General features: G+C 40.7%; 2 protein-coding genes across 8 annotated transcripts in view; one reads left to right on the top strand and one right to left on the bottom strand.

Moving 5' to 3' along the window:
• The window catches only part of BMP2K (BMP2 inducible kinase), a 192240-nt gene that overhangs the window by 100908 nt on the left and 67839 nt on the right, over positions 1-23493 (bottom strand). For 2 of the 5 annotated variants that reach the window (XM_058193071.1, XM_058193072.1), the window contains exon 16: positions 15806-22432. The exons of 1 other annotated variant lie outside the window; for it this stretch is intronic. In XM_058193071.1, coding sequence (XP_058049054.1) covers positions 21024-22432 — 1409 coding nt within the window. In that variant the 3' untranslated portion in view covers positions 15806-21023. Of the gene's footprint in view, positions 1-1131; positions 1362-15805; positions 22433-23493 lie in introns of those variants that run through there. 2 more of the 5 variants (XM_058193075.1, XM_058193077.1) reach the window with 2 other exon arrangements.
• Positions 682-14668, top strand: PAQR3 (progestin and adipoQ receptor family member 3). 3 transcript variants are annotated; one of them, XR_009156305.1, is made up of 9 exons: positions 688-1068; positions 3399-3666; positions 4795-4957; positions 5697-5852; positions 7703-7900; positions 8880-8970; positions 9762-9914; positions 11581-12511; positions 14087-14668. XR_009156305.1 is itself a non-coding variant. In XM_058193081.1 (8 exons), the coding sequence occupies exons 2-7, from the start codon at positions 3482-3484 to the stop codon at positions 9887-9889; spliced, it is 921 nt and encodes a 306-aa protein (XP_058049064.1). In that variant the 5' UTR covers positions 682-1068; positions 3399-3481; the 3' UTR covers positions 9890-9914; positions 14087-14668. The 3 variants fall into 3 exon arrangements, 1 of the variants encoding a protein (XP_058049064.1); XM_058193081.1 differs by lacking the exon at positions 11581-12511 and having other exon boundaries at positions 682-1068; XR_009156306.1 differs by lacking the exon at positions 688-1068 and having other exon boundaries at positions 3524-3831.

The following is a 23493-nucleotide window of genomic DNA, read 5'->3' as shown; positions in this document are numbered from 1 at the left end:
ATAGATATGGATGATAGATATAGAGATGATAGATGATAGAAGAGAGAGAGAGAGAAATAGATTAGAGATAGATGGATGGATGAGAGATAGATGAGAGATAGAGAAAAGAGAGAAATAGATTAGAGATAAATAGGTAGATAGATAGATAGATAGATAGATAGATAGATAGATAGATAGATAGATAGATAGATAGATAGATAGATAGATAGAAGAGAGAAACAGATTAGAGATAAATAGGTAACAGATTAGATAGATAGATAGATAGATAGATAGATAGATAGATAGATAGATAGATAGATAGATAGATAGATAGATAGAAGAGAGAAACAGATTAGAGATAAATAGGTAACAGATTAGATAGATAGATAGATAGATAGATAGATAGATAGATAGATAGATAGATAGATAGATAGATAGATAGATAGATAGATAGAAGAGAGAACTAGATTAGAGATAAATAGGTAGCTTTGCTGGCTGAGGAATTCTGGGAGTTGAAGTCCACAAGTCTTAAAAGTTGCCAAGGCTGGAGACCCCTGCCCTACACAGCAAAGGGTAAGCATCCCAATTAGGTCGACTTAATTTCTTCCCATCCTCTTAGTTACAATTTCATTTAAAAATAAATAAAGAAAGAAAATCATTTAAAGTCAGTTCCAGCGATAATGCTCCACAGCAAAGCCATCCACCACCATCTCAACCCACTCTCGTCCCGCGCTTCACTGTTTATGTGTCTTAGGCCACGCCCCCTGCACGTGCTCCGTTGGCGAGCGAAGGGGGGGAAGAGCAAGAGTGGGAAAGCCGTTCCTATTGGTGCGCTGTCGGCTTTTCACCGTGACGTCAACGCTAAGCGACCGTCGCGAAGCTCTGGCGCCATCCGAGCGGGCCTAGGCGACCAGAGGCGTGAGGGAGCGACGCAATGGCCGCTTAGGGACCGTTGGGAGAAGGAGGCGGCGAGGAGGAGGAGAAGGACAGAAGGGAGCCCCTTTTGGCCGCCAGGATGCTTGAAGGGCTGAGGCGGCTTCAGCTGCTCAGATGGCGGCAGCGACGGCGGCGGCAGCAGCAGCGACCGGGGTGAGCGAGGTCGAAGACCGCCGCTTGCGTTGTCTGGGCTCTCGGCCTGTTGGTGGTGCCTGAAGGGGCGGGGAAGCTGAGGCCGTGGCCTGTGGGCTCGCTTTCTCTGGTTTGACTTCTGGGCCCAGGGGAGGAGGGTGGGAGAGCGGCCGTTGGAGGCATTTCATAAGTTAAAAGTGTTCTGGGACTTCAGGCTACAGACAGACAGGCACCTGCCACACAACAGCCCCAGGTTTAACAACTGCCGATAAGAAAGATGAATAGAAAAGGCTGGATGGTGGACGTGGCAGTACCTGCAGAGAGAGAGAGAGAGAGAAAGAGCAGAATGCAGGTAGTCCTCGACTTACGACCACAATGGAGCCCCCAGGTTTCTTTGGTTAAGGGAAACGGGTTAAGTGAGTTTTGCCCCCCATTTTACGACCTTTCTTGCCGCCGTTGTTAAGTGAATCACTGCAGTTGTTAAATTAGTATGCCCATTGGGTTACTAACTTACCAGTTAGTATAAGTTATAACCCCAGTCTAGCTTCTTCCCCCATTGATTTTGCTTGTCAGAAGGTCGCAAAAGGGGATTACTGAACCTTGGGGCACAGCAACGGTCATAAATATGAGTCAGCTGCCAAACATCTGAATTTTGACTGCATGATCGTGGGATTGCTGCAAAGGTCATAACTGGGGGGCGGGGAGGGAGTCGTATTTTTCAGTGCAGTTGCAATTTTGAACAGTCACTCAACAAACGGTTGTAAGTTGAGGATTACCTGTAGAAGAGAAAGAACTGGAGAGGAGAACAAAATACAAAGAGCTGCAAATAGAAATAGGACAGTTGTAGCAAAAGCAAGCCAAGGTAATACCAATAGTGAAAGGTGCCTTGGGTGCAATCCCAAAATACTTGGCGCATCCCTTGTTCACTGTGGCATTGACATGTTCACCATCAATAAATTGCAAAAGGTGGCATTACTCAGAACAGCTTACATCCTGAGACGATGACTAACACCATCAAACATTCACATCTACCCATCCCAGGTCTTTGGGAAGGACTCGATAGGCAGGCAAAAATGCCACATCTGGCTGACTGCAACACATCAATAATAATAATAATAAGGTTCTGCTGTGTGAAACCCTCTAGCTATCTCCCTCCCACTGTTTGAAGTTGCCTGGGAGGTATATACATTTAAATAATGATATTTAAATGTAAACCTTTTAATAGATTAAATTTATACATTTAGATAATATATACATTTTAATAATTAAATTTATATGCTGCCCAACTTCCCGTTCCTTTGGAGAGGCAACTGGAGGGTAATTAAAATCATCGAAAAGGATTTTTTGGAAGGTTTTGGAAAATGAGCTGGCTAAGAACTTATGGGACTTTAAAATCTAAGACAGGCAACTTGTTCATAATACGCCTGATTTAAGATACTGAAAAAAGTTTATAGATTATAAAACAACAATGCAAGAAACATGAAACAATAATCGTGAAGAAAACCAGTTTAGATGGCAACTAGAGAAAAGAAGAAATTATTAGGGTTTATTGTTAATCAGATTTAGAAACTACCCATCTCTGTTTCTCCCTCTGTATACAGGTAGTCCTCAACTTATGTCACAATCCCCAAATCTCTGTTGCTAAGCAACAGTTAAGTGAGTTTTGCCCCATTTTAGGAACTTGCCACAGTGGTTACATGTGAATCATCACAGTTATAAAGTTAGCAATAACAATAGTTAAGTGAATCTGGCTTCCCCATTGACTTTGCTTGTCAGAAGGTTGCAAAAGGTGATCCCATGACACACACACACACACCCCAGGACATTGCAACCATCACAAATACATGCCAGTTTCCAAGTGTCTGAAGTTTGATCTTGTGACTGCAGGGAATCTGTCATAAGTCATTTTTTTCCAGCACTGTTGTAACTTTGTATGGTCACTAAACGGTTGGTTGTAAGTCAAGGTGTACCTGTATTCCTTGTATGCAGAGCACAACTTTTAAGGCTGTCATAATAATAGGGAGCAGTTTCTGGGAGGGCTGCCTTTAGGCCTGTTTCTCTTGTCAGAATACTGCCGACAAAGCTTTTTTTAAGAGGAAAGAATATTAAACAGGTCTGTCTTTATCAACCCAGATACATCTTGCCCTACATTGCTAATGATTAGTCTTAGAAGTGTCTGCTGTTGATAATATACATTTTTTTTGCTGCTGTTGCTTTTTCAGAATGTTTTCCCTATACAGAAAAAATGCAAATTGTTTTGTGACAAGTGAATAAGGGGAAAGCTTAGATGTTCTATATCTGTCTTATTTTAGATTTTAAACCTCTGAATATTTTATCCTCGTATCTTTCAGATAACTTATAACAGAAGTCAAAAGCCTTGTGTATTGCTACATGTTTACTCTTGCCTTGGTTGATGACTTGAAGCATTACTAAAATGCACCAGAAACTCTTGAAGAGCTCTCATTACATTGAGCTGGGAAGTTATCAGTATTGGCCTGTTCTCGTTCCTCGAGGAATTCGTTTATACACCTATGAACAGATTCCTGTGTTCCTTAAGGATAATCCTTACATCACTGACGGCTACAGAGCGTACCTGCCTTCTAGGCTGTGTTTAAAAAGGTTTGGAGTTGATCGAAATGGTTCAAAGTGAAATTAATCAACTAGCCTGGATTGAAGCAGTGCCTATAAGAAACAGTGAAATGTTTTTGTTTTGAAACTGCTTGGTTTATGTATATGTATATCCTGCTATCTGCAAATTATAACCAAAGCGACTAATGAAGCAAGGTGCATTGACTTAATTGAACTGTTCTTTTCTCTGTGTGAAATATGACTTAATTCTGTCTTGCTGATTTATCCTTTGAAACTTTGGAGGCGCAAGTCTCTTCTTGTCAGTCCCTTTTTTCTAAAATCTAAATAGACAAACTCCACTCTGCAATTTCTCTAGCCTAGTACCGTGTTTCCCCACAAATAAGACCTCCCCTGAAAATACCCTCCCCCCAAAAATAAACCCTCCCCTGAAAATAAGCCCTCCTCAAAAATATTTAAACGCATGCGCAGCCAGTTCCCGCCATTTCCTCTTGTTAGAGTTAGGGAGACAGAGCAGGAAATCAGGTAAGACGCCAAGAGGAGCCCCGACTTGCTCCACGCGCCCAAAATAATTAGACCTCCCCAAAAATAAGGCCAAGCGCTTATTTCAGGGTTCAAGAAAATATAAGACAGGGTCTTATTTTCGGGAAAACACGTTACATCTATACAACAGCAGAAGTAAATGGCTCTCCTAATAATCCATGAGCAGTGAGACTAATTTGCATGCAGTCCATTGCTTTAGGACTAGAATCCCTGATTACATCTAGGCATTGTCCGAAGCCAAAAAAAAAAAAAAATTAACAGAAAACACAAGTTATGGATTGTAATGGGAACCATTTTCATGTACATATGGTGGCAGTATAAATACTGCAAATAATGAATACAGAACAAAACTATTCTGTGATCGATTTATTTCAATTTTGTATTCTTCCTGAGGAAATGCAGATAATATATGCTAATAGCGTTCATTCAGGTTCAGCATTAAGCGCCCCTTTCTGATAGACAGACAGACAGACTAAAGGACAGAATGCTGATCAGATAGCATGGGAAAAAATACACTACTAGCTGAGTTGAATCACATACTTACGCTGCTGTTAGTCAAAATTATTTAAAACCATTACAAAAAACATCATTGTTTTTATCTCTTTTTCTTTTCCCCAGTCTGTTTGTTTTGTCCAATGAGACAATCAATATCTGGAGTCATTTGCTGGGCTTCTTTCTCTTCTTCACTTTGGGCATATACGACATGACTTCTGTGTTGCCTTCTGCGAAAGCTTCTAGAGAAGATTTTGTTATTTGTTCTATTTGCCTTTTTTGCTTTCAGGTAAGTTCTTTTACCTACGAAAACCAAACTTGGCCAAAGGATGGGTATGTCAAAAGGAGCGCTATAGATTAAAGCTTGCATTCTCTTCCAAGGTGAGGCTTTTTTTGCCTCATTTATTTTAAACATCGTGATAATTTACTGTCCTTTAATTATAGACTGCATGGAACAATGTTACCATCTTATTCTGAAATCAAGGTAGCATCTCCCATTGATCTTCTCCCCTCCTTCCTAGTCTCAATGCATTTGTATTTCCTTAGGAATTTTACTCGCTAGTAGAATTAGTACATAGTAATAGAATTTTAGGGGGTCGCGTAAGTCCTAATTTAACCTGTTTTCAATTTTTCTGCTTAGTCTATTAGTATTTTCCTATAGTTGTTGCCTATTACTGTTAGCCTTCTTCTAGGATCCCCTTATATTGGAAGGTAGTAGTGTAATAAATAAATAAATGTCTCCATCTCTTTTCATATTGTAAGCAGGTTGAGTAGAGTCAAGCCGGTTGTTCCTGCTGTGCTCATTTTATAGTTTCAACTAGAAATGCACAAGCCTCCTTAGACCAGGGGTCTCCAACCTTGGCCACTTTAAGACTTATGGGAGTCTGGCAACTGGGAGTTGAAGTCCACAAGTCTTAAAGTGGCCAAGGTTGGAGACCCCTGCCTTAGACTGCTGCATGCTAAAATCTAAAAAAAAATAAATTGCAGTTGGGTAAAATTAATGTGAATTTGTTTCAATGTTTTTGTAGGTCTGTATGCTTTGTTCAGTAGGGTATCACCTCTTCTGCTGTCATCGCTCAGAGAAGACCAGTCGAAGATGGATGGCATTGGATTACGCAGGAATTTCGATCGGGATCCTAGGCTGCTATGTGTCCGGAGTTTTTTATGCGTTTTACTGTAGTAACGTAAGTTGGGCACAATGCTAGCTGTTGCATACCTTAAATTCTACTGGGAGTTGTCGTCTCCCAAATAATTAAATACATCTGATTGTTCATTTATTCAGAATTCCAATCTGTAGTATAATCTATTTAAAATAAACCGATTCAAAATCCAATCTGCCATTCCACCTAAGCAGACTCGAATCCTGAATAAACTTTTATTATTTCATTACAATTTCTCAGAGTCCATAAATATAAACCGGTTATTGCACACCTAAAGGCCTTGCTTGCCTCGATAATTTAACGAATGCAACTGAGGATAATGCTGCTTCTAAAAATGGTGCATCTTTCATTTGGGTCTTCAATATTAGCCCCATTGAGAATGTTGGGTCTATGCAAGCAAGCATAAACTGGGACGGAAGGTATTCATGGAAGCTCTGCTCATTTTGTCCCTCTGTGGGCCAACCCCGTTCCAACCTTTATATATTCAACACTGTGATATGAGGTAGCTTTTTCCAAGTAGTCCTGAGAATTCTGGCTGGGAAATGCATTCAAAAGCTTGGGAATTGCATGCCCAGCACATCTGTAACATTCCAGATTAGGCAAAGTTGCTATAAATACCTTGAGCTGAAGACGCTTAAAACAAGCCAGGTAAATCCTCGACTTACGACCACAATTGAGGCCTAAGTTTCCATTTCTGAGTGAGACGGATGTTAAGTGAGTTTCGCCCCATTTTACAACTTTTCTGGCCACGGTGAATTACTGCAGTTAGTAATGCGGTTGTTAAGTGAATCTGGCTTCCCCATTGATTTTGCTCTTCGGAAGGTCGCAAGAGGTGGGCACATGACCCCGGGGTCCTTAGTGTGAAAAACTGTCATTAGTCACTTTTTTCCAGTGCTGTTCTAACTTTGAACAGCCACTAAGCGAACTGTTGAACGTCAAGGACTACCTATATATGGTTCTTCTGATTGGGAACCACACTTGATTTGAGTTGCCAATCCATAAGAAACTTCAAGTAGCATTCAGAAAAATATCCATAGTGAAGAGCGGGGAAAGGGATGGTGGCCCATTAGTGCCCATGTGACCCCCAACTCCATCTTTTCAGATAACCAAAATACAAAAGTCAGTCTAGGGACTGGAATGTGTACAGCTAGTGCAGATTTTGAGAAAGCTACTTCAACAAACACTGCAGCATCCCAAATCGGCTAGCTCACTGTTGAATGATCAAAACTGGAATACAATCTGTTAAAATTACAGAGAAGAGCAACAAAGATGATTAGCGGACTGGAGGCTAAAACATACAATGAATGGTTACAGGAACTGGGCGTGGCTAGTCTAGTGAAGAGAAGGACCAGGGGAGACATAATAAGCAGTGTTCCAATATTTGAGGGGCTGCCACAGAGAGGAGGAGGTCAACCTGTTTTCCAAAGCACCCGAAGGCCAGACAAGGAATAATGGATGGAAGCTGTTCAAGGAGAGATTCAACCTAGAAAGAAGGAGAATTTTTTCTGACAGAACAATCAACCCATGGAACAGAAGTTGCCTTCAAAAGTTGTGGGAGCTTCACCACTAGAAGCTTTCAAGAAGAGACTGGACTGCCATTTGTCAGAAATAGTGTAGGGTTTCCTGCTTGGGTAGGGGGATTGGACTAGATGACCTACAAGGTCCCTTCCAACTCTGTTACTCTGTTTTTCTGTTAAAATTATCCTGTCAATATTTGGAAATGCAAATAGTACCACCCTCATTTATATAGTTGTTCCCCGTGTTTTGGAAAAGCAGCTTAAATAGACATTCCAGCATTGGCTGGAATTGCCACGCGAGTACCCAGGTTTCTTCACATAAATCTCTTCTCCCTTTCCCACCCCCGCATATTCTAGTACTGGCGTCAAGTATACTTGATCACGGTGCTTGCTATGATCTTGGCAGTATTCTTCGCTCAGATTCACCCCAGTTACCTCACTCAGCAATGGCATCGGCTGCGCTCGGCCATCTTCTGCTCTGTGTCAGGCTACGGAATTATTCCCACCGTTCACTGGATTTGGCTTAACGGAGGCATCACGGCATCTATTGTACAGGTAAATCTAGAACAGTTGCCTGCTCTCTTACATTTGCTCGAAAGGTGGTTCTATCGACCTTATGGAGGCCTGTTTCCCATTATTATTGGTTGAGGGCAGTGCTTGGCATCTAGCCAGCCTGGGTTAATCTTGGAGACTTTACAGGGTTGGCTTCGGTTAGAATTTGGATACAGGGACTGTTTGGGATTTGGCTAAACTAGGAAATTATGGGTGGGGGGGAAATCTCGGAAAACCACAAAGAGAAGATACTTTCAAAACGTTGCCAAGAAACTGCATTTTGTTTGCTTGTTTATTTTATAGTTGTCCGTCCCACATGGTTCTGGGCAGCTTACAAATTTAAAAATGCTATTCCCCCCCCCTCCCCAGTATATCTACTAAAGTCATCAAAACATAAAAATACAAACTATTAAAATTATTTAAAAAAACAATCTGTGGGAGAACATAATTTGTTTTCATAACTGCACTGATGCCATTTATCAGTTGAGTTGGGCATGAGGGCATTTTTATGTTACCCAATTTCTTTTGGTTCTTGCCAGTTAAAACGTCAAGCATGAGGACATTCAGTATTTAAACTTGCTTTGCATTTTTATAGCCTCACTTTTTTTTTTCTTTGTATTGAAATTAGGATATCTGGGGAACAGGAGAATATTCACTTAACAAAGTTGTGAGTGAATACATTGGCTGTCAGGGGCTACTGCAAAGCAATAGCCATTTCTTGAAAAACCAGGTGCTTTTTTCTTTTAAAAATGTTTTTGTTTAGGGAAAGCCCAGTACTCCACACTGTAAGTACCCCATATTTAATTCCTTGTTTTGAATGAAATGCATAAAACATGAGAAAATGAACTGGGTAGATTTTGCAAGTCATCCAGCTTTTTTTAATTTATAATACTTGAAATACCATCTTCTTTCTCATGTATCAGAGATTTAAAACTTGGATGCTTTCAGTGACTACAGTTAATGTTTTATTTTCCTTTCTCAGGAATTCGCTCCCCGAGTGATTGTGATGTACTTAATAGCTGTCACAGCATTTCTCTTCTATATTTCTAAAGTCCCAGAAAGGTATTTTCCAGGTAAAGATAGTCCTGATCGTTTGCTAGCTGGATAAAAGATGCACACTGTAGTTTGGGCTACTGTTGTGATTTTGTTTTAGAATGAATATTGGAGGAAATATAGAAAACTCCCCGGTTGGGCACCTAAATTATTAAGTATTGTACTTAAGGCAGATGTTGTCTTTAAATATGCAGAGGCATAGAGCAGTGTTATGAGAATATTTAGCATGATATGCATCTTAACACACTATGCATTTCTATAACTTAAAAAATAGTATCCACATTGCTGCACATGATTTTTTAAATAGCAATGAGCTCTTAGACTTATATACTGCTCCACTGTGCTTTTACAGCCCTCTCTAAGCAGTTTACAGAGTCAGCCTCTTGCCCCCAACAATCTGGGTCCTCATTTTACCCACCTCGGAAGGATGGAACGCTGAGTCAAACCTTGAGCCTGGTGAGAATTGAACTGCCAAAATTGCAGGCAATCAGCAGAAATAGCCTGCAGTACTGCACTCTAACCACTGTGCCACCACTCAACACCAAACTGACAGTTAACAGTAGCCAGCCAGGCATAACCTGGAAGCTCAAGAGCCAGACATAAGTGAGACGATCCTTTCCTGACCAAAAAAAAAAAAAAAATAATGCAATATTCTCTCACTTTTTGGGCTGAAAAAGATCCTTCATTTCCAGATCAGCCAGAGGGGAAAAAATATATATTTGAATGGTTGTGCACTCGTCTTCATCTGGGTGAACTAAAAGCATGTTCTTTTAGTCCCTTCTGATTAAATTGGTTTTCTCTTCTTCCACAGGACAGCTAAACTACCTCGGCTCCAGCCACCAACTTTGGCACATTCTTGCTGTGGTGATGTTATATTGGTGGCACCAATCAACCATGTACATCATGGAGTACCGACACAGCAAGCCTTGCCTGGATTAGACCAATGCACCCAAAGTGCATCAAGGTAAGGCCCTCTCGGTATCAGAGAACTGAAGATCATCTAGCCCAGTGATGGCGAACCTTTTTTCCTTGGGTGCCAAAGGCACGTGTGAAATCACACTCGTGTGTGCCCACACCCATAATTCAATGCCCCCCTCATGCCCCACCCCCCTGCGCATGCACGTGTGACACACACACACACACACATACCCACGCACCCCGTTTTGATCCTAGCAGGTCTCCCTGAAGCCTCCAGAGCCCGGAAGCGGCCCATTTCCCGACTTCAGGTGGGCCTGATAAGCCCGTTTTTTCACCATCCCCAGACTCCAGAGGCTTTCTTGGAGTCTGGGGAGGGCAAAAACGGCCTCCCCCGCCCCTCCAGAGGCCAAAAACTCCCTCCCAGAGCCTCCGCGCGAGCCCTATACTTACCTGGCATCCAAAATGGGCCGCATGGAGAGTCCTGGAAGGGGAGGGGTGACGTGGATGGGGCCAGCCGAAAATCAGCTGGCTGGCGCACGCATGCGCACTGGAGCTAAGCTAGGGCAAGGCTCACATGTCCGCAGATATGGCTCTGTGTGCCAACTGTATTTCCCTTCACAGTGAATCCCAGGTCTATCAAATTACTTGTTTCAGTAGTCAGCACGTTTCTCCTCTTGTTCCTTCAATGGAATTCCGCTCGTTATTCCAAGTCAGTATTAACGATTGCTGACTGGCAATGTCTGTCCGTCATTTCAGATTGATTTTTCTTTTTCCTGGCCCTGCAATTGTGATCAGGAGAGCCAGTGTAGTTGTGGAGCAAGGGGTACCCAGGTTCAGCTTTCCCCACATGATCACGGAGTTCACTAGGGGAGTTTTAAGCTTTAAGGGGAGTCCAACTTTGGCAATTTTAAGACTTGTGGACTTCAACTCTCAGCATGGCTGGCTGGGGAATTCTGGGATTTGAAGTCCACAAGTCTTAAAATTACCAAGGTTGGACTCGGGTGGTTTGGGCCAGGGGTCTGCAAAGTCCACAAGTCTTAAAAAGAGCCAAGTTTGCAGAGCCCTGGTTTAGGCTATTCATTATCTTTTAGGCCAGTGTATACCCCCAGGACAATTGGAGGATAAAAGCAGGGGAGAAGGCTTGAATCTTTTAAAGAAAAGACAGGCTATAAATATAGAAGGGAAGCTTTCATGATGGCTTTTACTCTTATAGGCCATTTGTAAGTTTTTATTCATTAGGTTACATGCTGTCTATTCTTCAGGAACTCCAGGTAGTGAATACAGGTAGACCTTGACTTACGACTGCAATTGAGCCGAAAATGTCTGTTGCTAAATGAAACATTTGTTAAGTGAGAGTTGCCTCAGGCTGGCGACGGGCCAGAACAGAAATATTGTCTATTGGAGGAGGAATATTGTCTGTTGGAGGCCTTTAGGAACGTCTTCATCAGGCAAGGCCAGCAAGGCTTTCCTGAAGGCTTCTGCAGCCGATAACCGAGCTCATTTTTTGTAATGGTTTCTGTTTTCAATATGCACAGATTGATCGTGTAAAATAAATTTGAGAAACGCAATGCTTTTCAGCCATCTTTTTTTTTTTTAAATTATGTGAACCTGCAGATGGCACCTTCCCCTTACTAGGAAAGATCTCTTAGCAGAAGTACCTCGCTAAGTTCTGCTTGCAACGATTTAAAATTGAGTTTTGTGTCATTTTTCAGAATTTCATCCTTGTACCGAAGTTTGGACATTGAATGTCTGCATTTAATGCTGATTTTAGGAGCAACAGCCACCGTTCTTGTTGAATCCTCTTTCTTTTAGGAATAATATGTTAATAGGCACTCCTGATACCATTGATCTCCATCAGCTGAGTAACTTTGTCCACTTACGGAAATTGAAAGAACTGCAGATAACTCTGTTGTATTTAAACAACTTTTCTTTGAACTACTGACATATATAAATTATAATAAAACTTGGATGTGGGGACTGTTTGTGCTATCAAGAAAAGTTCTCCAAAGTGCATGCATGTGAAGTTCTTATGACATTTGCATGCCGGGATCTCACTTGAAAACCCATGTTAACTGTACCTTTTTAATGTGCTCTGTGTTGTTGCGCTGACGTTCCATTTGAAAAAAAAAGAATTCAAATATAATACAGATTTTTTTTATTGGAGTTCCTTTTCCTTTCAATAAAAGAGTCTCCATAGATTATCGCAGGGTAACTTTTATCTTCAAACCAAGTGTTGGACCCATCGGTCAATTTAGAATTAAACCATCGTTTTCTGATTTTGGGAGCTTGTAGTCAATGGGTCAAACATGTGACAAGGGTCAGAAGATTTTAGACTGGACTACAAATTGCTACAAGTAACACTCGCCACAAACCTGACCTGCTTGCTACTACTTGGATAAGTGGAATGCTTCTAAGCCATTCTTCAGGATAGTACCTGCCTAATGCCAAACGCAAAGTGCTTGCTTGTGCCTTGACAGCACTTCCTGCTGCCTTGGAAATTTTGGAAGAAAGAGGTAAATTCAGCCAATGCAGGGGGGAAAAAATCTAACTAGCAAGTGTGGCCATCTCGGGTTTTGAGATTCCAGCAGCCATGTCTTCACAGCCTAGTGCCAAAAGGGGATTTGCAAAGAAGAACGAAAGAAGGTAAGAGGCATTCAAGTTACAGTCTGTCGGTTGCAAATACTGGTATAGAATTGGAGAGGGAGAGGAAAAATAACATTTGACGTGCAACAAAATTGAGTTACTAAAAAATCTGCTTTTAAAAAAAAACCCAGAGAACCACAGTACTTCTCTCCTTGCCTGCAACTTCCTTCTCTTATTTTCTGATAATATTGTCTGATCTTGCCCTGGGGAAGTTTCCAAAAAAACAAAAAAAAACTACCCATGTAATTCTAGTTTTAATGTGTCTTCTGCTAAGCGTTTGGAGAAATTTTCATGTGTGCTTACAAGTTCTTTTTTCAGCAGTTCTTCCCATTCTGAAAATTGTGCCGCAATGCACATTAACTTTCAGAATACAGAGTCCATAAAAGTAACATAACGGGGAAAGTCTTTATTTTCTCTGTCTGAAAGCAGGATAAGATTTTGCCCCGTACGCACCCACTCTCAGACTTTAAGACACAAGTGGGAAAAGTATGGCTTTGTAGAACCTTCCAGCCCTACATGGGTTGGACATCAGCTGCCAGTGACACCTCTTTTTTTAAGCCTGATGACTACTAGCGGTTTCCCTCAAGAAGTTGTAATTGGAGAGGGTAAAATTAAGTCCTCCCCACATATTGCAGTTCTGTTTCTCTAGAGGTACTATTTGGTGCCTGCTTTACAAAAAGGGTTTATCGCTGAACAGGGATGAGACCGGGAGGGGGGGGGAAGAGTAGAAAGGAGAGGAAATGGAGAGGTCTGAAAACAAAACTATAGAGCAGGGGTCTCCAATCTCGGCAACTTGAAGGCTTGTGAACATCAACTCCCAGAATTCCTCAGCCAGCTATGCTGGCTGAGGAATTCTGGGAGTTGAAGTCCACAAGCCTTCAAGTTGCCAAGATTGGAGACCCCTGCTGTAGAGCAAGGGTGTCCAAATTTGGCCACTTTTTAAGCCTTAGCTGGCTGGAGAATTTTGACCGTTGAAGTCCACCAGTCTTAAAAGTTGCCAAGATAGGACAGCCCTGCCATAGAGCGTTCTAGTCCTTGGAAGGCATTGGGTTTCTCCAGGTATTTACAGTATGTGCCTGTAAGGTGCAAAATTTCCTGGGTTTGGAATGATCTAAAACGATGAGTGGCCAGGTTTGTTATAAAGTAAAATAATTTTTTTTAAAAAAAAAACATGGACAGACTACAAAGCATAGATTGTTCAACAAGTAGGCAGAATCGGAGTTCACTATTAACCAGTGTAAAACATCCTCTAAGCCAGTGGTGTCCAAACTTGGCCCCTTGAAGAGTGGTGGATTTCAGCTCCCAGAATTCACCAGCCAGCATGAGCTATATATATATGAGCAAGTTGCTGGCTGGGGAATTCTGGGAGTTGAAGTCCACCTCTCTCCAGTTTGGAAAGCTTACTGAAATAATCATTTCCCTGTGTATGCTTTTCCTGCCTTGCTTCAATTTTGATCATTTCAGTGGAGAAAGGATGTTTTAAAGTAACATCTGAAATGGCAGATGAATTTCTTTCCTGCATAGATGGACTGAATTCCAGTGATAATTTTCACTCTGTTTTTTTATATTTTAAAGGCATTATGCTGCTCTAATGTACGTTTTTTGGACGCTTTCCGGAAGCAAAACGCAACGAAACAGCAATACCAGATTTCCACCTCTGAAGGCCGTAACTGCCCTAGGACTACCAGCAAAGTTGATACGTGCCATGATCTGCCAAAGAAGCTGCAAGCATGGCCATAGACACTTCTGGAAGAAGTTTTATGGTTTACCGTGAATGCAACCAGTTCTTCTAACGGATTCCTCTCCAACATCTTTATCCATCTCCTATGCCTTCCATTTGTTTCATGCTTTTATTGTTTTTTGTTTTTTGCCTGACACTAAAATGAAAGCTACAGCTTTATTTCAGATTTATTCCTCTTGTCTGGGACAACCCGTTACAGAAAAATCTGGAGGAACCTTTAACTGTACATTCACAGTTCACTATAGGAGACGTATGTCATGGCACCACCGCTTTTGCTCTACTTCGTCACCTTCAATTTTTAACTGCCTAGGAAAGTCATTAAAATTGTTTGCACTCCCAAGTATAAAGGCAATTTTATCAGATTGCGCTGTAGGTGTTGTGTAAAATAGTGCTTCAATAAATGGTTTGCCAAAAGGTATGATTTGGTGTGCTGCATAGTAATAAATTGAGTAAGGAGACCTGAAAAACCCAGCATGGGAAAAGGCAGGGCTGTAAACCTTGAGATACCTGGCATGTCCTGCTCAAAAGCACATTAAAGAAAATCTTAAGATTCTTGTGAGGTATTAGCAAATCCCAAGAGGACAAAATGAGCGGCTTTACATTCCCTTATGCCTCTTTATACATACGTTTTTCAGACAAATATTGCAATTCAGCAGGATATAGATCAAACTAGCTTGAAACAACTAGCCACATTGTTGTGCTACCCTCAGAAAGTTCTGACTCTTTATAAATTGTGGCTTTGCCTCCCATATGCTAATCCATGAAAAATTGAAGAGCAGCTGGGTTCACATAATTCCTTAAGCCCAAGCACACATGCCATTTTATAGTTTAATATGAGAATAATTTAGTCTTTGTGGTGGGCTAATCTGTACTGTAAAAGTTTGGCAGAAACCAAAGACTGTGGCAGTGTTCCTTAGGATGCAGCTTAGTTTAACCAATTACTGAGAAGCTACTCAGTTCGTTTGTGGAATATTGCTATATTGCCCCAATCATAGTCTGAAAATACAGAGGTCCAATTGCATAAAACTTCCAAGTATTACAAACAATTATGAGTAGTATAACATTTACAGATGCAGAGACAATTTGGCCCAAAATCAGAACTACCAAAATAATTACTGCTCTACGAAATGTGGTAATGGGGTGGAAAATTCTTTGGGCATCCATGGATTTATAACTATAGTAAATTAGGAGATTTCCCAGCAAAAATGTAACAAAAATATATTTTCGTGATGCGATTTCACATAATTGTTCACATTTGGCCATAGCAAGATAAGGGAAAGCTTCCAGTATCTAACCCCAGCCTCACAAAAGCCCCCTCTCACCACCACCAAATGGCCTGGGGGGGGGTTGGAATTCTACATTCCTCAAGAGCTCAAAGGGGCCGGCTGAATTATGACTCCTGATCTTTTTAAATCTGCCCATCCCTGCTTAAAAAAACTTATCCAATTGTTTTTCACAAAGCATGAAAAAGAAACACTTTCCAAAGAGCTAGATAACTTCGAAATTTCGCTCGGGTGTTATTAACGCATCTTAGTAAACATGCTTTCTTTGAAAATGGTACAATAAGACTTTATTATAACAGCTGGCATTGGATGGAACAAGATTAAGCTAAAGGAGATGTAAATGAGATCTTACACATTGGAAAAATCTTCATACAGTACTGGAATGACAGGTTTTACTCATTAACACCCTAGCCCCCTTGCAAATGCACACAGTGGTTGGTGTTACAGAAACATGACATCTGGTTGGTTAACAACTGGAAGTTGTTTTATGTACATCATTTTTGCACAAAAGGGTCTGTATTAGTGGTTACCCATAACACATACATGCACACATACACACCGCACACCGCTTTAGAAATTTCAAGTCTAAACAAAAATAATAATATGGAAGTGTAATTTTGAAAAGTGCACTTGAACGCTGTTCGCCAGCAATTAGAATGTAACGTTATTGTTTTATTCTTAAGTGATGTTCTTATCCCAGAAACTAATCTAGGCAACGGTTTACAATATTCTCTTCAAAGCGCTCTAGAAAAATAATCAGACAGACAAATGTTTTTGCATTTTCTTGTTACTCTTTTAGCAGCTTTTGGCTCCATTTTGTTTTCCAATGCCATGAAAATGATTGTGACTGCAATGCTATATTTTAAATCACAGACTCCCAAAAGACTACAGGACGTGTGCGCGTGTATGCTTTATATACATCTCTCTATAAAAATACACTATCATATAAAAAAATATTCTGATAAACTCTAATTGCTATTCTCACAGTAGTAGCTATCTCCTTTTATTCTCACAGTAGGTTTTTTTCTTCTTCTTATCGTTAGGAGAAAACTGAGGACTTATTGGGCAGCCCTACCACAAGGGTGCTTGCTACTGAATTTCAATGTTGCAGGATCATCTTCACAGAGTATATCTGGGTAGAACACGCCAGGAAAGTAGCCCCGAATTGATTATTTCAATCTACAAGATTTGTGGCGAGAGATTCAATCTCAGTTACAAAGCTCAAAAAGTTGTACCTTCTGAAACACATTCAGGTAACAAATGCAGTCCGTAAGGGGGTAAGTGATATTTTCCCCCGAAGCACCTTGATTTCTATCTTCGACTTCACAGATAGAAATTATATTTTCAAATTAAATATAAACAGTACCGTATTTTTAACCAGTAAATTATCCTGTCCAAAGCTACATAGGCCCCAAGATGAAGTACGCAGCTGATTAGTAAAAGGAAGGCTCAGATTTCCCTACACAGTAATGAGAAGGTCTAAACGTTTCAAGAAAATGGAAACTGGATAACCATCTTCAGTTCTGAATCAATGCCTCCCAATCTTCTTACTACAGGAGGAAAGACCGGAAACAGAGCGAACTTCAGATATGTGGATAAATACATCCATCAAACGAGCAAGGCTATCCCAACCTTCCCACCCAAAGAAAATAAACAGCTTTCTCAGTGAAGCACAGAATTCAATGGTTAAGCTTACTTGGCAAGGCGATTAAGTAGAAATCAACTTCGTGGGAACTGCCAATAGCTCATCCAGTTCAGCCACCAAAGGCACGCACACACACACACACACACACACACAAATCTGTACGGATCTCATTTACAATAATCTAGGAAATCAAATTCTTTTAAAAGTCTGACTGATCAAAGGTGCAGAAAGCCGGGATATTAAAGATGTTATTCAAAAGCAAAAAAAAAAAAATGTTGATGAAACAAACGAACGGCCATGAATGACACAGAGTTGTCCTCAGCCCCAATCCTGCAGAGCTCTGTATATCTTTCTTATCTTCATCCTTATCTACCAATTATATACCTGGAGCCATGTAGGTGTACCGCAATGTTGTCTAATGAAAAATATGTCCTAAAAACCAGAGACAATGGCCAAGATAACCTTGTATACATTTTCTAGCACAGATCAGATTTGGGAATAATTATCTGAGAAATATAGATGCAAATCCCGAAGTTATGCTATTTCAGCTCTTCCCATCACTAAATAGATTGGTGCCATTTTTGGTCATTAAGTACAGGAATTCATATATTCCATGTAGCGTAAATTCAGATGTACAGAATGTACAGAATAAAACTAACCATAACTGGTACAAAGGATATCCTTCTGGCAAATCGAAGCCACAACTTGGGATTCTGAAGACGGAAAATGGAGTGACCCAATTACTCTAAAATGTCATTTCTTATGGCATATACATCATCATCTTCTTAACTGCTTACTGGAAACAACTTACAGCAAGCTGATTTCATCAGGATTTTCTGATGAAAAGGGTTTGGACGGAGATATTTTTTAAAAAATCAGATGTCAGGTGTAATCATACAGATAACATTCACAAGCTGTAATTTACTTTTTTGTCCCATTAATTTTAGTAAGTGGAGGCAACTTTGGGGCGAGGAATCCAAAGTAACTACTGCATTCCTTTTATACCACCTGAAGCACGTACAACTTTTCAAATAAAATGAGGTTATCACATGGAGACTGTAATTAAAAATCATCTCTCCGTTCACTCTGGGACTCCGACCCATGTGGACATATCGCCTACATAGAAAACCTTCCACTATGAAAGCCAGATACAGTACATTTAATTAGCAGGTTCTTAATGACTTGATTTTGGATAGCTTAAAACCCTTCTTGCTCAGAAGTCTGCCATGGTTGAAGTGGCCTTTGGAAAGAGTTATTTTACAGCATACATTATGTCTTGAGGCTTTGGCACAAAAAATAAAGGAACAGGCCTTCTGAGGCACATGCACAGCTGATTTTTAACTGATCTTTACACAGTATTTAGTGTAATAAGACAGACATGTAATTTTTTGAGGGGATATGGGTTTTAAACCATGCGAAGAGATGGACTTCACTTTTAGAAGCACGGTTAGCAAGAACTTGAAATTATATCTTCAACGTATGATTAAAATGCTACATATTTTTTCAAAAATTTGAAGGGTCTTAAACTCTATCTTCACATTTATTATCTTTGCAAATTATCCAAAAGTTACTGTATTTTCTTCGCGTTTCAATACAGTAACTGGATGGCAAAAACCAAATACTTGGTATCTTTTAAGGAAATTCATTCAATTCTTCCACCTTGGAAATCTTTTTTTTTTCTCCACAATGATATTCAAATTATGTAAATGGTACCCAGACACAACTACAGTTAAGGTCACGTAGCTTCTACAGTCCAAATGCATATACGTGTGAATGTCTACGCAAGGATCCTGAGATGTCAACCTCCATTCGTTTAATGAGAGAAATGGTTACTGAAACTTTTCACTTTTTAAGAATGGATTCCCCTTTCTCATGCAAGCGTTCTGCTAGACCAAGGGTGTTAAACTCAAGGCCTGGGGGCTGGCCTGGGGTGATTACATCTGGCTTCGAAATAGCCAGTGAAAACGGAACTCAGGAGGGCTGCGTGAGGCTCTCACGACCTATGTTTTCGCTGGCAAAGGGTTGCAGGAGGCCGTCACAGTTGAAAACGGAGCTCAGTAGCCAGTTTTCGCTGGCAAAGCGCTCGAGGCCCCCGACAAGTGAGGTTGAGCTGGCCGGGCCTCCCCGTCCACGTGCCCCCCCCCCCCAGTCAAACACAACCCAGACGCAGCCCTATATGAAATTGAGTTTGACACCCCTGTGTTAGACATTTAGCAATTTTTGATTCACACACACACACACGTATTCTAAAAAGATCCCGCCAAGATCTCTGGATCCTGGCCATTCTTTTTGACAAACATTTTACTAAGTCTACTTCAAAGATACCCATTTTTCATGAAACCGAAAAGGAACTGCAGGACATCAAAGTGGCTGTTTTGAACAAACACAGCTGCCCCTAGAATGACCCAACAGCGAATGAAGATATTAGTGAAGAAGGAATGAAGAATTCCTTTGCTCAGATTGAAAAGTTCCAAAAACGTACTTGTCTGCTCACCGAAGTTCTACAAATGTTACAATCTGTGTCTCACGGGCACCAATTGGCTCAAGAGGTAAATTTATATCAGGACGCGGTCCTGGGTGCTAAGGCATTGCTGGTTTTACTATGCGGTAATGGTAAGAGACTCGAAAGAGCATCGTTTTTAAGCCTTCCATTCTAAACCTCCTTTTGTTGAAAACTGATTGGTGTGTTTTGTATAAAGTCTTACAAAAGTACAATCATGTAATACAGAAAGCATTCAAAAATCAGGTGAGAACCATTTTAGAAAATTAAAAACCTTGTGGGGTACATACAGTTTATATGAAATACAAAACCCCAGTAAAGTGAACAGACATGGGGTGAAAACTCTGATTTAAGCTCTTTATAGGTCTGAATTTGCTACAATTTTCTGGCTGTTTTCCCCATCTTCTCTCTGGGTTGGTAGGGTATGCAGGTAAACCACGCTCTCTTCTTGAAATGGCAATCTTCAAAGTGCTGCAAGAAGCTGAACTGTTAGTGCTGCTGCTTTCTCATTCCATTCCCACTTCCAACATCCACAACTAAGTCCTTGAAATCCTAAGAATTACAACGATCCCTGTTTTATATTAATGGCACTTACTGTGGAAAAGCACAGTTCAGGCAGATAGAGATAGAAAGGTTTGGGTTTCTTCATGTAAGTTTAGGAACCAGTATCAAGACCGCAAGCTCTGATTTTCAGAAATGTTAAGAGAAGAGTGTTTTTCTTTTTTTTTAAAAAAAAAAACCCTTTAGAACAGGTACAATGAAGCAGTTCTAAATAAACCTGGCTTTTTTCAGACGTTTTCTTGATTTTTGACTGATAAGGTCCCATTTCATTCGTTCAACCCGGTCTGATGCTTCCATCAATTCAAGTGTAATTGTACTCTATAAAGGATACAATTCTGAATGTCCTAGTCCAGGGGTCTCCAACCTTGGCAACTTTTAAGACTTGTGGACTTCAACTCCCAGAATTCCTCAGCCAGCTTTGCTTTTGGGAGTTGAAGTCCACAAATCCACAAGTCCACAAGTCTTAAAGCTGCCAAGGTTGGAGACCCCCGTCATAATCATAGCTGATATCCTCAGTGATAGCTATCTTCTGATCTAACTTTTGGAAAGATTTTCTTTACTCAAACTTTTCTCACCATTGTATCATCCCGATCTTGCATCTTTAACATTGTGGATGTTAAAATCTCATCGAGTCACAGCAGAGAAATAAGCGGATTTAAAAAAAACAAAACATTTGCTTCTCAACCGAAGTAAATGGATTCGAGTGGCATATTAAATCCAAGGTGGTGGTGGTTGTTGTTGTTTTTAAAAAAGAAATAATTCAGATGTTCCTAAAAAAGAGTCTACGGTTTGGAAGGAAACGGAGCTGCCCCAAATGGATCTAACTCTACTGCCTGTTGCTGCTGGCTCTGTTGAGACTTCACACTTGGCACAAGTTCAGTGAAAGGAACCGCTCCAAAATCATCTGTTGATTTTACGCCGTCGCCAGAATGAATGCTGCCAAGTAAGGAGCTCTGCCTAGGTCTCCCAAGCATTGCTGTGTTGTGATCCCCACGATTGTCAGCCAACCCTTGGTGTTGGGGGAGACGTAGCCCTTCGGCAGGATGGAAAGGCTTGGCTCCAAAGGGATCCAGGAGATTATCATCACCCTGCAGGGGATTGACTCTGTCCTTGCTATCCGACAGGCCAATACTTATGTTTTCCTTGGAATCAGAAATGGTCAGAAACTCGTTGCTGCTTTGGGAATCTCGGCGGCCGGCCTTTTTGTGCCTTCGGGCTCTCTCCGGCGTCCGGTAACTGGGCTTCAGGGTCTTCTTGGTGCTGGTTGGGGTTCCGTGATGCCGCTTGCCGTTGCTCTTGGACCCCTCTTGCTTCATGCGCCTCTGACGGGAAGAGAGTTTCTGCAGATTCCGTTGTTGCTGTTTCGCCTTGTGTTGCTGCTGGCTCCCGGTGATCTCCTCGAATGGGACGAGACCGAACAGATCCTCTCTAGCTTCGCCGTGGAAGCTTTGGATGGAAACGGGCTGGAACGGGATGCAGCCAAAAACGTCCACGCTTTTGGGGGAAACCGGAGACGTTTGCGGTTCCGAGCCTGGGATCGAATCATCTTGCTGAGATATTCTTCTGCTGAAGGGGGCTTTGGTGAAGACGTCGAAGTCGTCCTGGTCTTGTTCTGGATGGGCGACATGGGAAGAAGTATCCTTTTGTTCCTGGGGCTGCAAAACAAAGAACGGAACCGCTCCAAAGACATCGAATTCTTGTTTGGGGCTCAAACTGGAACCCGGGAACTCGGCCAATGAAGGACAGGGAAGAACCATCTCTCTGCTTTCTATATTGCCAGACCCTTCTCTGTATCTGCCACAAGGTACCTCTTCTGCAGGCCTAAAATGGTGAGAGTCAGAGTCAGAACTGTGCTTATCGTCATCTTCTACGTCTTCTTCAGAATCCATGAGAAGGGGATGCTGGCCTAGGTTTTCTGGCTCTGTATCGTCATCAATGAAGTCTCCCGTCTCACCCTGCAAGACTTCTTCATCCTCTTGCTCTTCCTCTTCCTCACTACTCTTTGGAGAAGGGGGATCGGATTCAAAATCACTCTCCGATTCATCGTTTCCTTTCTTAGTAGGTGCTTCTGCGGCCTTCTTTCCAGCATCCTGGTCCTTAACAACCTGGCTTGACCTTTCATACTTAGAAAGACCCTCTAATGTGTTTTCTAGATTGCTGGCTGGGTTATTAATTTCATTTCCTGGGGAGCCTGAAAGGATGAAGAACAGGCAAAAGAACTTCAATTTCAAATCAGTGTTTCACACCTCTACAAACACTCATACATATAATACATTCATTTACATTATACTGTACAATTGGACAAGCTACGATTCTTAGACTCACAAAAAAAACAGACACTAGAATCTGAAATCTTCAGCCTTACAGCCAGAAAAGGCATAGTACATTCACTCTCAATAGCAACAACTCTGCTAAACCATCAACAGACGTCTTCCCACCAACCATAATAATATAATATAATATAATATAATATAATATAATATAATATAATATAATATAATATAATATAATATAATATAATATAATATAATATAATATAATATAATATAATATAATATAATATAATATAATATAATATAATATAATTAATATAATATAATATAATATAATATAATATAATATAATATAATATAATATAATATAATATAATATAATATAATATAATATAATATAATATAATATAATATAATATAATATAATATAATATAATATAATATAATATAATATAATATAATATAATAACAGAGTTGGAAGGGACCTTGGAGGTCTTCTAGTCCAACCCCCTGCCCAGGCAGGAAACCCTACACCATTTCAGACAAATGGCTATCCAACATTTTCTTAAAAATTTCCAGTGTTGGAGCATTCACAACTTCTGCAGGCAAGTTGTTCCACTGATTAATTGTTCTAACTGTCAGGAAATTTCTCCTTAGTTCTAAGTTGCTTCTCTCCTTGATTAGTTTCCACCCATTGCTTCTTGTCCTGCCCTCAGGTGCTTTGGAGAATAGTTTGACTCCCTCTTCTTTGTGACAGCCCCTGAGATATTGGAACACTGCTATCATGTCTCCCCTGGTCCTTCTTTTCATTAAACTAGACACAGTTAAATCATTTTGCATTCTTTGATTAGGGACTTTATAATGGAGGTCAGCACATTCTCTTATCTTCCTATTTATATATAGCAAGTCAAACTGTTTTGAAAGGAAATGTACTGAAGTACTGTACTTAATTATGTTTGTAACGCCATTCCTGATCACA

Source organism: Ahaetulla prasina, chromosome 8, assembly GCF_028640845.1.
Source record: "Ahaetulla prasina isolate Xishuangbanna chromosome 8, ASM2864084v1, whole genome shotgun sequence".
Taxonomy (NCBI): Eukaryota; Metazoa; Chordata; class Lepidosauria; order Squamata; family Colubridae; genus Ahaetulla; species Ahaetulla prasina.
Note: the sequence above shows the minus strand (reverse complement) of the source record. Positions and strands in the feature narration are given on the sequence as shown.